Here is a 16,222-nt window from a genome sequence, read left to right on the forward strand (position 1 = left end):
CGTGTGGAGGAACATCTACCAGACGTTTGCCTGGTATACTCCATTAGAAAAGTCTGGTCTGTAATTCTTTGTGGCTGACTCAAGGGTTGGGGGCCACTGCATTGATTGTCATGTAAATAAATGCATGGCAGTGTACTGTACACATTGCATACCACTCTGAACTCTCAGTCTCCGAGATCTGGGAATATTGTGCGTGCACTTTTCAACTGTGCATTGCTGCGCACTTCTGACCACATCCCGTCAAATGTTGGGTATTGGGGTAATGCCCCAAAATCAATTCAGAAATTAGCAATGCTGGGTAATCTGGAAAACTCCAAGACCATCCTTCGAGAGGATGGGGAATGGCTTGTGACCATGGAAGAGCTGACACCCTGCTGGACAGGAAGGCGGTAGATACAATGGAGTTACCATGGACCATGTGAGACCGCAGAGGAAAATTAGGGGTGACCAGGGGATTCCAACCAAAATTTATCGATTTCACTTTTGATTCCTCATTCTTCGATCGCGGACCATGGTGCAATTTTACGCAAAGGTTTTCTTAAAGAACCCAGGCTCGAGTTTGCAACAGTGGCATAAGGAAAATGATGGCCCCCACTGCAAAGTGCATGAGGCGGCCCTCCCCCTTCCAGATCCAGTCAGCACTCAGCAGCTCTCAGGCCAGGGAACCGCCACCCGTGCATGGAGCTAGGGGGGCCCTCCTGCACCCACAGGGGCTCATGTCACGCCACTGCGTTGCCTCACAAGTTACACAGTGTAGTGAAAAGCTTTGCTCTTGTTCTATATTCACAAACAATATCTAATGTCTTCCACTGAGGGAACCTGGCATTTGCCTTGCAATGCCAACATTTTTGCAAGGGAAAAGGGGTGTGGGGCGCTGCTGCTGTGGGTCATTGATGCAGGTCAGCGCCGTGAAGCCTACGCGGTGCCAGGAAGGAAGAAGTAAATCAATGGAATTTGGGACCATCATGGAACGTTACCTCACATCATTAACCGCATGCGCGCTAGCGGTTTTCCCGCTGCGCGCTGCGATTTCAAAAATCCCGCGTTACGTGACAAGGTCAGCTCGTCATGCGTGCAGCGCAGGTAACACCCATGACGAGCTGACCTTGTCATGAGTGCTGAAGGGGTTAATACACAATAAATATCTGAGTACGTCACGGTGCCCATACATGCAAAATTTGAATGGCTCTAGTGTTAACGCAGCGGCCAGGGGCAGAGTGAGTTTCTCGGCACTTGGTTGTTCCTTTCGGCTGCCTCTGAACACCTTATCCTACAGTGCCCTTTTACGCTGATCACAGTTCTCAATAAAATGCCTCCTTACACATCCATTAAGCACGTACGATTTATGAAAACTCGTGTTTATCTGTTTCTGTGCGATAACCAGTGGTGTGCAAAACACTTTTTCACTGAAAAATCTTTACGGAGTTGGGATGGCACCTCTCTAGGAAAACGAATGGGATGGATGCACACCAGTGGCGGCTGGTGGCTTTTGAAAATGGTGAGGCGTAAAAGCCATCGTTGACTGCCACCGATTGAGCAATGCGAGCGATACCAACTGACCCCAGGGAGTTTAACGCTAAAAGAAACAATCTCCAAATTCAGCAGGCAGGCAAATGCATACAGATGGGATTTGCATTAGCATCATTCCACATTTACTTTACATTTAGTGTAATCTGAAGGCGTGAGAAGGCAATTGTATTCACTATAATAAACAACTTAAGCAAATGATGAATAACATTTACCCCTTTTGTCATAATTTGTACAGTTACAACATCCATAGAGAACTGACTTTTCACTTGCACATTAATTGCAAACAAGTTCTTGCTACTGAATGTATGCTGTACACTTGTAGTGCACAATACAAGATTGTTTCAGGTGTACCTACAGATAAAATCTGTGAGTGATAAACTGGACACTGTGGGGGGAAATTATTTTTTATCCACAGAAAACGAATTAGTTAATAGCTTCTAGGCAGAAGTGCTTCACATAATCTAAAATAGAAATGTACATTGTCTTGGCATTAACCAGGCAGGGAAAGATATGGAGAGGTGCTTTACACGCTAATTGCAAGGTCACATTTTAATGTTACTTCTAATTTTACAGTTCTGCTGCACTGCCGATATTATTTAAAATAGTCTCTTTTTGTTTATAAGATAAGGGCTTTTTATGCATGAAGCTGGACTGTAGTTTTGTACCCCTTGGCTATTGTAACTAGTCAGTGGGGCTTTCAAATGAAATGACTGTATGGGTTTTATTAAAAAGCAACGTTGCAAGCCTCATAGGATCAGTTTGTCCACATGTAATACACCAAAAGCCTGTCTAATTATAAAGCGCAGTACGTTTCAAGTGTTAAACACATGGAATAAGGTCAACGGTAACGAGAAACATATTGCTAGTTGTTTATGATTAAAAATGTACTTGACTGATTAAAATGCAGACAGGCTGCATTTACCTCTAAATTGAAATAAACATTTATCTGGCTTCCTTTCCTTTTACATTGTGCCCATTTCTAAACCAAATTGGCCTATGATATACTCATTTTCTGCGAAGCAATTGGTGAACATGTTGCTGATTAAAAGGCAGTTCAGAGTGTGCCGGTTTCAAACGCTTTTTCTGAAATTATTGTAGTCCGACCCTGCTCATGTTTTATTATTGTTTGCCGCCCACGCACCTAACTCACATCTCAGTTATTTTATTTCTATATGAAAAAATAACTTGGAATGTGTGCATGTTAGGTATTGCAGTCGCAGGCGCCTTACTTGTCTGCAATGTGTCACCTTAAAGGCAAGCAAAGCCTGCGGACATTCATAGGGACGAACGGTCTACGCCACAGCTCTTCTCGGCAGTGGTGCCCTGAATTACGGGCGGGTGGAATTTGAAATAGGGTCGTCGTGCCGAAGGGGGATGGGGGAGGAGGGAGTGGTTTAATGGAAAAATATTTATAAAATAAAACTTACCGTCCCGCGCCATCTTCTGGATGGGTCCCGACACCCGTCGTTTGACTTGTGCGTTTTTCGATTCCGGGCCAGCCGGCTGCAGCTCTCGCGTCATCATTAAAGGCAGCCTCCCTCTCCCCTCCGCCTATGAGAACTGGTGAGGCGAATCTGAGAACGCCCCACCTGGGCCATTTTCTCTATGTAGGCTGCTCCTACATAGAGAAAAGGGAGAATGGGCAGTCCTGCTCGAGGGCAGGGGGGAAGTGGCTTGCCCACTGTTGATCATACTGACTGTTTGGGCGGCCTCAGGCTGCCCAAGCAGTCCGTATGCACAACAGTGGGCAAGCCACTCCCCCCCCCCCCTGCCCTGGAGCAGGACCGCCCACCCCCAACCAGGCACCTCTGCTTTCTCGCAGTGCGAGAAGGCAGAAACACTAATAGCTCCCGAGAAGGATGGACAACCATAGTTATAGGGGTTCTACAACACACCTGAGCCCACTAGCGCCAAACGGCCCAAGTGAAAAAGCACTGCTTGAAAAGGGAAGAAGCAACTCTAAGGAGGGATGATAGGTGAAACCGGCAAACAAGAAGTGTTTAAAGCGCACAGCGCAAAAGGGTTGTGGAAAACATTAGAAAGAAGCAGCACAGAAGATACTCGATGAAGGTGTGCCAAGTAGGGGGAACGGAAAGGCAAGAACTAACCCGCCTCTGAAGTTCGACTGAAGGTATGGGAACAGGAGTTTGTTCCACACTTAAAGCTGCATGCCGAAAGAACATTGTTAATGCTACTTACATAGTGCAGGCGGATTTGTGCCATGGCAAAGCGGGCGAGCCCCGGGGCGGAGGGATGCGGTCAACCAGAGCAGCAAATGCAGCAGAGGATGAGTGAGTACTGAAGAAGCGTTGCCGCCTCATTAAGGGGAAGGTTGTGTGTGTGTGTGCTAAGTGGAAGGTCTTCCTTGGATCACTAACAAACAGGTTTAGAGCAAAAAGTATATAACAAAGGCTCTAGTATGAGCAATTTAGATTGAGTACTTCATATGCTGTTGTAATTATTGTTATTGACCAGGGTATTAATTTGCTCCTTCTCTCTTCTCTTGCCATCTTTTTCTTCTGTCTATAGCTAGACTGTTTGCCAGAAAATGAAGATAATCTCAAAGCTAGCTCTGGCACCAACAGTGGAACAGATTTGTTCTGCAAGATTTGCTCTCTACACCTTTAAAATGCAATATGCTCTTCGAGATTAATTTGGCTATGGCACTATTATCAACTTTGTGATGCTCTGAACCTGTTTGTTAGTGATCCAAGGAAGTCCTTCCATACCAGAACAGAAGTGAAAGGATCCTTTAATAAAACCAGATATAACAATTTGCAACTTTCTCTCCAGAAAGTGTGTGTGCTCTGAGGTTTTCCCCTCATCATAGGGAGTTAGAAAGCCCAAGACTGCGGAAGGCAACCTTCCAATGAGTATGAATTGGTAATGCTTGATCAGAGAGCAACCACACTTGGAGCTTAATACTTTTCATTGAGATGCAACACCTTCTAACATGCTACGAAGTCCAGGTTCCCCATCCCTGTTGGTCCTACCATCATGCCCTTCAAGGACTTTAGCAGAATTTTAGCATTCAAATCACAAAATTAACCGAAAGCTTGTTCCATAAACATGATACGTTCCTTGGGTTGGTCAGCCTACAAGAACTGCTAACAGCATCCGAGGCACTGCACACAAGGAAGAGGGTGACAGGTCCTTCAGAATGTAAAAAAAAATAAAAATAAATGACACACGTCGCAACCACTTCAGGAATAGGAGAAACAGAAAGAATATAAAGAATGAAACAGTTGTTTTTTTATAAAAAAGGATAGGCTGGACAAGTCAATCTTCTGCCTGACTGAAGGAAGAAACAGAATTGGACGCAGTCAATAGTGATGCATGGGCAAGTGGCAGAGATAAAACATACAGAGAAATGTTGGCCTATGGAGAGCTATAAAAATCTTTTGAAAGTAGGGTATTTTTAAGATGTTTCTCCTTGGTGTACTTGTCTGCTGGGAAAGGTAATCCCTAATCAGTTGAAAATCAAAGTTAGTGGGGCAAAAGAGTACCATGAAAAAAAATGTTTTAATGTCAGATAGTTCAAAAGTAAAAAAGAAAACACAAACAGCATATCAACACCACAGTATCTTGTAACGTAAATCACAAATTTACCTGCTTCTGTAACCGACAAATGCTTTTATGTGCAGATCCACTGGAACATCTTTGGGAGGCGTGATGGGCACACGAATACGGCCAGAGAGGTTCTGAACATTGGGATGAACTACATGACTTTCACCTTCAAATATGCCCTCAGCAAAAATTAGCACTGCTCGGATGATTGTATCTAAAAAAAAAAAAGACCGATGCATTTGAAGCAACCAAAATAATAAATATTTATAAAAAGTGACAATTTACAACAGCTGCGCTTGTCAAAGATTCTCAACAACTAATGGACAATAAATTAAGTTTATATGGCAGCCAGGGTATTCCAATTTAATAGGTAGCCTGCTGTCATCATCTATTGGCAAAAGCCACCACCTCATGATGGAACTAATCTTAACAGCAGACTAAGGTAGACTGAAGTGTAGTACCTGCTACTAAAATCTTATCATCCTGGTCCCAGGCTCTTAACGCTAACTCTCTAATGAAGTGTGCTTTATCTTCCAAGTGGCTTGCTTAACATATAGTCGTTTTACCTACTCACAGCTAAATATCTGAGCACAATCTGTTGTTCTAAGGAGCACCCCCCCAGTACAAGCAAAACATGTCTACCCTGTCAAATTTTGAGTTACTAAAGATATCGGATACACTTGTAAATCATGAGTATCAAATGATATCTGTTGATCTACAAGCCTTCAACACAATCTTGTTCCTGTCCATCAAACAACAACAGGTGTTCCAATACAATAGGCTACTTGAGCTTGGAAACACGTTTATACATTTCCTAGGTGAAAGCGGACCACTCCTACATTTTGGAAAAGTAGCAGGTTAGTCAGCAATTATGTATGTACAATGTAATTTTAGAATGTCTAATTTAGCTTTTATAGCTAGAGCCATGGAAGGGTTGGTAAGTGAAGGACCAAGAACGAGAAAGTTTAATCAGGTTTTCTGGCAAAGATCACCCCTCGAGGAGAGAAAGAAAGATGACATACATGGTGAGAAGTGGGTTGAATGGAGCGGACATTATAGCTTTGGGGTTAGAGCTCCTCCCCTTTTATCTCTTACCGTCCCAGAGGGAGGTCTACATTCATTGAATCTCCATTTAGTTCCTCATGCAACTACCTGTCGGCCGGGTGTAGGGATATTTGTGGCTTGAAGGGTACATGTCATTAATGCATAAAGATTGTCAGCGATCCACATAACACAAGGTGTCTCAGGATGGAATAACTTATAGAGACAGAGCTTTCAGTACAAAAGGTCTATACCCATTGGATATAATTTTGCCACCACCACTGCCAGTAACCTCTTAGCCCACAATAAAGGGGCACTAGCCACCCTCACTTAAGTTGGGGGTTTATTTTGGGTGAACTCTTCAGAACTGCCAACACCCTTCACAACTGCCTCATTATTAAGCAAAAACAAAAATGTGATGGGTAGAATTCTTGAATTCATCTCAGTCGCTGATTACTCTGGGCCAACTTCCAGTATGTCATTATTTTGCTCTATGTGATAAGCCAGACTGGAAGCAGCCAAGTGTAATGCAGCCTTTGTTCTGCTCCTAAACTGACAGTACAGTGAGAACAAAAAATACCATGTTACACTTTTTGGATATACACAATAAGAACTCTCCCCCCACTAAAGAATTTGGAGCGCAGTAATCACCTGACCCTCGATAAGCCTTTATGAATGTATATGGCTTTTGTGGCATATGATAGCACAGAAACTTGACCGCAACTTTGCAGCACACTATAGGGATGACTCTAATGTCCTTTTGGTTTTAGTTTGTGGAAAGGAGATTGTGAGCAGGAGACGGGCAGACCCACAGAACAGTCATGTCAGAAAGGGGTAGGGGAGGCACTGAAAGAGTTAACTGCATTCGGTCCTTTTCCCATGCAAGACAAGGAACAACCCTCTTCTGACCAAGGCCAATGGAATAGCACTACGCAAGTACCAGGGGCGACAGAATCTGCTAACGAGGTTATATTAGTTGGACTGTCTTAATAATCAAAAACAAACGCAGTGATTTGGTACACTTTGAAAACTAAGCAAATTAGATCTGTCACACACTGTTGCTTTTAGAAAAATATCATACTTGAGATTTTGGGTGGAGTGATGTTTTTTCATGACCAGACAACAAGAAAGATAAAGAAATACAAATAAAAAGATTTCTCTCTGTCACACACTGTTGCTTTTAGAAAAATATCATACTTGAGATTTTGGGTGGAGTGATGTTTTTTCATGACCAGACAACAAGAAAGATAAAGAAATAAAAATAAAAAGATTTGTTAAAACTTTTTCAGCATCACATATAATTGGCTGATATTGCAGCTTGGTACTGCCTTCAGGTTCCTGATCCTACAGACTGTAATTTCTAGATCTACTGTTTAGTTTTACTAAACTTACTCTACAGAGATAACTTACATTTGCAGTACATACAGATTAAATACCAAAAAAAGAGATTCATATACTACCAAATGGAAACCTAGAGTGCTAATAAATAGAAATTTGGAGTGAGATGCAGACATCTTTCCTCACCGTTAGAAGTAGAAATACTCAGCTCTACATGAGGCGCCTGCACTTCAGATCCCAGATTAACTGATAGGGCTGTCTGGAGCTGGGTATTAGCTGGAATTATGCCCATTTGCACATCACCTTCATTCTTCTGACCACTGGTCTCGGCCTGCTGAAAAATAAAACCTTGACATTTATCAATCCTTTCAGTAAAACTCGCGGTACAGGAAGGAAATGGATAATGAAGAATTTAAATTTTCCTGTCCAGCATTTCAAGAGGTAAGCACAGTACTTTACTTGCTAATCCCCATTAATTCAGGCTCTCTCTTTCATATCATATAACACTTCTGTGTGTTTTATATGATATGTGTACCTTCTGAATGTAATGGCTGCACCTTTCACAGAATCTCACTTTGTGACTCATGTAAAGTAATTTTGGGGGGGAATTTGCATATAATTGTGAAGTTGGTGGAATGTGTCATGTTAATTCCTACCAAAAAATAGAAAAAACAAGAAAAAAACGGGGAAAAAACATTTTGCTGATTGCTCCTTCAAACTCTTCTATGTCTATAGCAACATTGACCAAGCCCTTCGTTGTATGACATTGAGTGTTTTCTTTAAAGGTGGTTGGGCACTACTGTGTTTGGTTTACTGGCCATGAAGAAGCCCAGGATTGGATGAAACGCATTGCTGCTAAATACATTTTCTACATTGTAACCACACTATGGAGTGCGAGTCTTCTTTGGAATTGATAGACTCCCTGGCGTCTTTTTGTATTGAAATCGGGTCCTGCACCAGTTTTCTCGCACCAGCACCGTCAAGAGTGGATGTGGCTGGCGAATCTGCATGGCAGCGTTTTTTGATATCTCCTCATAGAAATGTCACCTGCTTTAGCAAACTAGGCATATCTTTTTTTAATGTTTACTTTTTAAAATCATGAAAAACATTTCTCCATCATTAACAATTTAAAATTATTAAGCAGGTATTTATTAGCTGGCCCTGGGTTGATAAAGTTGGCCCTACTTTGATGTACTACTCTTTGTCCAATCCCAACATAAAAGCAGCATCTGATGACTATTACCTTAGAGTTCTCCTCGTAGTTTCGCAGTTCCAACAGCAGGTTTTGTTTCTTCTGACTGAGCTCTCGCACAAGCTCGTGCTCAACACTTGTGTCCATCAGGTTTCCTTTCATCTCAGAGCTGGATGGCAGATATCCCCGCACTAGATGAAACATTTCACAATTAAACAGCGAACAAGCAATCTGGCAAATCCATGTTTTTGAAGAAAATAGCATGCACACAAATGTTCCAGGGAATGTAAAAGGCAGCGCTGTAACCAGTGTACCATACTTAAAATTAGCTTTAGGAAGCACAGCTAGTAGCTTAAAGGACAAACTGAAAGCAGAGAATTACAAGCCCATACATTATGATAATACGTTTAAGTGTCATGTCTCTGTAGTCAGACTATTGCTCTTCCTGCTTTTGATCCCACAAATCTGACAAAGAGGAGGCCGATATTACTCTTGTTGTCTAATGATATTACTCCTCGCCAGAGTCTGTGTGGGTGTGCTTTCACAACGACACTAAGTAGAAAGACTGTAAGGTGGCTAACATATTGTACCTTTTAGCCTCAGTAACAGAATTGCATCACCATTCTTTACCTGCTGGAGCAGATTTAGATCTTTTTCAAGATCTCTAAAATACACCACAATACTGCAGTCTACACGAGAAGATATAATAGCGTTAACTGTGACGTCATGGTGTGGAGAAGATCAAGCCGATACTATGATGCAAAAGCTTGAAGTGGGTAACACGGGATTTATGGCAGCCAATATTTCTTTTTTTTCCATCCTTGAGACCTCCCTAATTACTCACAACAACAGAAGGCTCGAGCATTTCCCCATGTGAGCAGGCTTCCAACATGTGAAACCGGACTAAGTAAAAATAATCTACAAACTGGAAGGATTTCTTTTTTGTTCATTGAAGGACATCCACCATCTGATCCCTGCAAAAGTCACTTGATCCTACTGCTGGTAGCAGCCTGGTTGTTCTGTAGACTAAGGAACAGTTCAATGTTGTCAGCAGGCACAAAATAATGAATTCCTTCTGAGTGCAAAGATGATCACTACTTGTCTGAGGTAGTAGTTAAAAAGTAGCAATGAACTGGTAGATCTAGCGGGACAGCCCATTTGATTGGTCTGAGGGATGATTCAAAATATGTGGTTGCAATACCATGAGACCAACTTTCTATCAATCCAAATGCACACCTATGAGCAGGTCCTTAAGCAACTGTTTCTTCCAAGAGCAACAGCAGTAGCCAACGAATCCAGGGGACAATTATCAGCCCCACACGGTGACCACACCCCACCATGAACAATGGAAAATACCACTTTCCAGGAATTTCTTCCGTGCATGAAAGCAAGAAGGTAGAAAATATTATACCTTTCAGTGCAGTGTTGCGACATCCTTCATCAATTAATCACAGAAAAGCCTCAGAAAAACTGTGTGGAAATGTTGAGTTTAGGATGGGGTTTGTGAGCAAAGCCTCGACCACCACTGCCTTCAATGTAGCAGCAGTTAGATTTCTATGTAAAGAGCAAATCTACAAAATGGTTTCAAACAGGAAAGAAAAGACTTTGCTGGACATGGATCGTGGTGAAAGCTAAAGCATTTGAAAATAGAAACAAAAAGTGACTCCGATAAGAGGTCAAATGTATTGGTCCTTTTAATATCAGTAGAGGGAGTTACGGTTTTTACTGAACTTTTGACTGGGGGAGAATGTTTGCATTGTCAGCATTCCATCCATCATTTGTTTGCTGTAACACTTTTCCCCCTAAGTGGGATGGGTATGCCCAGACGTTGGTCCCTTGCTCACTGTGCCACTGGATTCAAGCTGGCCTGGCTGAAGAAGGGTGACATACCCTGAAACCGGTCCCAGGATGCTTGTTTCCGGTCCAGGGAGGACCCGGCCTGGCAGTTCCGTCTGGACTGTTCCCATGAGGCACAGGGTCAAGACTGATTTGCATATGGCTGGGTCCAAAACTAGGGTGGCGTGGTGGGCAAAAGACGATGGATTTAACCAAGATCTTTAGACTGGGGGAGAATGTTTGCACTGTCAACATTCCGTCCATAATTTGTTTGCTGTAACAGTTGTGAAGATTACGGCATAAGGCTTGTTATGAATGAAACCATTTTCTGAGAACTATGTACCATGTCAAAGCGGCGATTTTGTTTGGCAGGTTGGGCGTGGAGTTTGCGTATCTGCAAACAGAAGATGGGTACCGCCGAATCCCTGGTATGCCATTTCAGATGAAGGCCGGGAAGGACGTACAGAGGGCTATACCTGGGTGCAAGAGGTCACTGCTGCCTCAATGCCTACTGTGTCCTCAGCTCCCCCTTAAATCTTCTCCAACCACCTGGGTTCTAGTGCTCAGCACCCACTTTCTATCCTCTGCTATGAGCCCTGAAGTGCTCATATTATTACCAATCTCTGAATTTTCCCAAAAATGTTTCTAGCCACACAGGAGAGCACAGATTGAATGGAAGAGGCCTGGTGAGCTTTGCTTCTTCTTCTGGCAGTTTCCCTCTACCCTCCTCCCCGATGCCCTCCCCCATGTGGCCTAACCGCAACCTCTCACATCTTCCCGTGAGAAAGTGTGTGGGAGGGGAAGAGAGCAGTCACTGACACTGGGTGTTTCTGGTTCACTGGAAACAAACATGTGACTTAAAATTAGAAGACACTCAAGCAGTGCTGATTTTTTCTGCCAGCGGAGCGGAGGGGCGGAATTTATTAGTAACTCCGCATTACAAGCGTAACGCAGAATTACTAAACTCCGCAAATTCTGCCGGCTGAGCAGAGTTTGCTGCCCACACTTAGTAAAGAACACTGACATCAGTGATTTGCCAACATGAAAGTGTGTCACCACTTTTAGAAGAAATGCTGCTTGTGTTCTCAACACCAGTTTTTCTGGGAAAGAGTGGAGCAGCGTGGATGTACTGACTCTCACACAGCGTACTGGTGTGATGGCAGCAGGGAAGGTTTTTAGAGGCAGTAGCCTTAAGTAACAATTATGCATCAGCTCAAAGGGTGCGCACATAAGCAATATCAGGACTGGATTAAGCTATCACTGAGGCACCACAAATCGCTTGCAGCAGGGAAACATGCATCAACATTTTTGAAAATGCATCAACAATGGTGATATAAATAACGTTGGTAAAGTAAACACAACAAGGCAGACAGGCTGACAAATCACATTTTGCTGTGCCAATCCCAAGACCATGCTGGCCTAACAAAACAAAAAAGAAAAGGACATCAGAAGGTTTAGCTGTGTTTCGGGTTACCACTCCAACTCCAAACTTCTTGTTCCCAGACCCCAGAATAGAGAGGCACATGGAAGGGTGTCTGGCTGCAAGGATGTCATTGCCTGCCGTGGTCTACAACTCAAATTCACTTAGTTGTTGCCGCTTAATCACCACACTTGGAGGTGTAAGTTGTGGAGACCTGCCCTGTTGATGAGATACGAGGTCCTCTCGTAGTTGAATCCTCATAGGAGGAGCATCGGGTACCAAACTCTCTTGGCACAGTCCAAGGCGAGGCGAATGTTGTTGGCCCAGTTTGACCTGATCTTTCTCAGAACACAAGGACGGAAAGGCAACTTCCAAGAAGAATGCATAACCTAATGAGCACTTGGACGAAATTCCAACATGCAGAAATGGTGACAATATGTGTTCTTGACAATGGTGAATAGATCTAGCCATGGTGTTCCATACTGATTGAGGACACCTCTTGCCACCTCGGGATGGAGACGCCACTTGTGTTTCGCTAAACGGCACCTGCTCAGCTCCCCCACTCTGGCATTCAGGGACCCCGGCTAGGTAGTTGGCTATTAGGGGGCTATTCTGCTGGGCCAGCCACCTCCAGAGGCATAGCAGCTTCCAACACAGGATCCTGTTCCTCAATCCTACCTTGTTGCAGTAACATATGGCAGTTGTAGTGTCTGTAAGAAGCTGCACAATCCTTCCCATGATGGAGGACAGAAAGGCATTCAGGGCCAGAGGGTTCGCCCGAAGCTCTAGCAGGTTGATTTGCTGCTGGCACTCTGCTGGAGATCAAATGCCTCTGATTGTTATCCCTCCAGGTGAAATTCCCCAAACCAACAGCGACACATCTGCAACATTCATAAGCCCTGAGTAGAGAAGGGAAAGTGGCCAGCTGCATGTCAAATTGGTTTCCACAACTCACTACACCAGTTGATGTGTTGTCTCCTCAGAGGTCTGTATGGAGGCGGAGAGGCAACCCTGATGCTGGGCCCATTGAAATGTAAGGTCCCACTGAAGCTTCCATAAGTGCAACCTGGCGTTCAAGATGAGGAGGATGAGTGAGGCTAGGAGACCAAGAAGCCTCAGAGCCACCCCCATCAAGACCCAGGACTGATCCCAAAACTTTTGGATCACATCCCAAATGACCCTGACAAGCTGCAGTGGAGGAAAGGCCTTGAACGCCACTTTGAACAGGTTTGCCCCAATATAAGGGGTCCTTTGCGAGGAGCTTAGGTGCAAATTCAACTCTATGTTGAATGCCATAGGCATCAGGAGTACGGATGTCTTCTGGAAGCTGCCCCATGATTACTCTAGCAAACCCGCCTAAAGGAGGCAGTCATTGAGATAATGCACTACATGTGCCCCTGGCCTCTGCCATCACTTGTCCACTGCTGAGAAACCTGACTATAACATGACCATTAACCAAAAACGCTGTTGAAAAATCAAACACAAACAGCCTGCTCAACGTATAGCATCACGTGAGATTTATTCTCTTTCGTCAAATTTTTACTTTTTTAGCACAAAACTTTTTAGTGCATGGGAATACAAAAATTATTATATACAATATATACAAACATAGGCAAAAAATGCAAAAAACATTTTATACATTACATACACACTTGGCCAGTCAGTCATACAACATACATTCACACAAATGGCGCAAAAACGATATATCCACGTATTGGTGACAAATGAATAGAAATGATTCCTTTCGTGATTATCAATTAACAGAGTCTGTTCTAATTCACAGCTTTGTCAAAAATTATCTTGTATCAAATAAAAGAGCTGGTGTCATAGCAATGATACACCCAATACGGGACAGGGCTGGTCGACGCGTTTCGAACCCCTGTAGTTGGCGGTGTACTTCTTGTTTGTATTTGGTGATATCCCAAATAACGACGGCTCCACCTTTATCCGCCTGTTTCACTACAATGGTGGTATCATTTTTTATAGTCGACAATGCATCTTTCTCGGCTTTAGATATACTTCACAAATGTCCTTTTCTTCTCAATTGAAGATATCCCTGACAGAACGGTTCTTTCAAATGTTGCAACCTCTTTAGGGATTTTGGGTCCTTTAGGGCAGAATGTTGATTTTTTCTAACGGTACGTTTGTGCCACAGGTCCGCGCTATACTCAGCAAACTTCACACGCGCTCAAACATCTAAAACTTTGCCCCGTTTGTCCCACAGCTAAGGAGCGACCGCGCACTGACTACGAGGAGATGCCGGCTAGCTAGAAGCCGCTCTGGCAGCGGGTAAGCACGGCACCCCCCATGTAGAACTAGTCGTGTGAGTGCGTGTCAGAATGGATGAGTTAACTTAGTACATGTTTTTATTTTTGTCTCACAGTCCCCTTGAACACTTTCTTTCGGGATACAAACACAAATCCGCCGATCACACAGGATTGAATGGAACTTTGAGTCAGCGACTATCACCTTAAGGTAGGGAGCGGCTATGGCTAATCTTGAGCTGGTCTCTCTTGTCGTTCTGTAGTTTACAATCCTAAGTAAGTTTTTATCATTCTTTCAGAACCTACCCGGTCCTGAGGAGAACCCCGACAACATACAGGGGTTCGAAACGCGTCGACCAGCCCTGTCCCGTATTGGGTGTATCATTGCTATGACACCAGCTCTTTTATTTGATACAAGATAATTTTTGACAAAGCTGTGAATTAGAACAGACTCTGTTAATTGATAATCACGAAAGGAATCATTTCTATTCATTTGTCACCAATACGTGGATATATCGTTTTTGCGCCATTTGTGTGAATGTATGTTGTATGACTGACTGGCCAAGTGTGTATGTAATGTATAAAATGTTTTTTTGCATTTTTTGCCTATGTTTGTATATATTGTATATAATAATTTTTGTATTCCCATGCACTAAAAAGTTTTGTGCTAAAAAAGTAAAAATTTGACGAAAGAGAATAAATCTCACGTGATGCTATACGTTGAGCAGGCTGTTTGTGTTTGATTTTTCAACAGCGTTTTTGGTTAATGGTCATGTTATAGTCAGGTTTCTCAGCATTGGCCCTTGTTTTGTTACATAAATTTGGTTGGACTCAGCCTTGCTGAGTTAGGAGTCAAGACCCTTCTTTGATTCTTTGATCACTTGTCCACTGCCATCACTTCTGTGAACAGATGAGGGACAGGAGTAAGGCTGCAGGGAAACAATGCAAATGGAAAGTGGCCTTGGCCCACCTTGAACTGCAGGTAATACTTGTGGAGACGCACAAAAGGTGTATGGAAAAACACATTCATCCTGCATCCCTAGGGACACAATCCACTCTCCAGGTTCCGGAGCCCAAAGAATCTGGGCCAGCATGAGCATCTTGATGCAAAAGCTTGAGGCTCTAGTCCTCCTTCAAGACAAGAAAATAGTGTGTTAAATTCATCCTTCTCTCCAAATCTGGTACTTTTCAATAACATCTTTGGAGAGACTGCACTACTGCATAGAGATTCTGCAATGCTCTTCTGAATTGTGCTCCGGCAATGGGGAAAGGAGGGAAGGAGTTGAAGGAAAAAGTCGGGCATAACCCCTTTTCTTTTTTTTTAAACTCTTTTTATTATGATTATAATCAAGACACCAGTTGGTCAAATAGTACATACTGACAATCAATTCTGACACCATCGGCAATATGGCAGTGCTCGTAATAACAGTACACATAGTATAACAACGTGCAGTAGTCCCCACAGGAACTTCATACCCCCCCCCCTTCATCGTCATCCTCCGACTCCCTTTCCTCCTGTGTCTTCGGTGGCTCACAAATGTACCCCCTGAATTTGTTCGAGGCTCCCCACACCCTGTTCCACTTCTGAGGACAGCCTCGATTAATAAATGCTGCTTTCTCGGCCACTATGGCCGTTTCTAGATCCCCACACCATGCAGTGAGTGTTGGCGACTCTCCCGCACCCCACTTTTGTGCTATATTGCGCTTTGCTACCATTATTCCCAGTGTGGTCCACGTCTGCGCCGGGCGTGTTAGATCGTTCGGTTCCCACGCATTCAGTAAGTATTATCTAGGCTCAGGCATTAATGAAACCTCCACCGTCTGTGATATGGTCCTCATTACTTTCACCCAATACTCTGCAATCTTCGGACACTTCCACAGTATGAAAGAACGTACCCTGCTCCCCACAACGTCTCAGACAGTACAGGTGCAGTGCAGTCCCTATTTTATGTAGGGTGTGCCTCGTATAGTAAGTTCTATGCAGAATTTTTAGCTGCACTAGTTTGAGTCTTGAGGGAATGCCCACCTCCCGCT

General features: G+C 43.5%; 1 protein-coding gene across 1 annotated transcript in view; it reads right to left on the reverse strand.

The window, feature by feature from the left end:
* Positions 1 to 16,222, reverse strand: part of BBS2 (Bardet-Biedl syndrome 2) — a 353,876-nt gene that overhangs the window by 160,311 nt on the left and 177,343 nt on the right. Inside the window, exons 12-14 of the mRNA XM_078670690.1 lie at positions 8,720 to 8,859; positions 7,663 to 7,810; positions 5,140 to 5,311 (exon numbers count right to left, since the gene is read on the reverse strand). Coding sequence (XP_078526816.1) covers positions 5,140 to 5,311; positions 7,663 to 7,810; positions 8,720 to 8,859 — 460 coding nt within the window. The remainder of the gene's footprint in view (positions 1 to 5,139; positions 5,312 to 7,662; positions 7,811 to 8,719; positions 8,860 to 16,222) is intronic.

Source organism: Lissotriton helveticus, chromosome 12 (assembly GCF_964261635.1).
Source record: "Lissotriton helveticus chromosome 12, aLisHel1.1, whole genome shotgun sequence".
Lineage (NCBI taxonomy): Eukaryota > Metazoa > Chordata > Amphibia > Caudata > Salamandridae > Lissotriton > Lissotriton helveticus.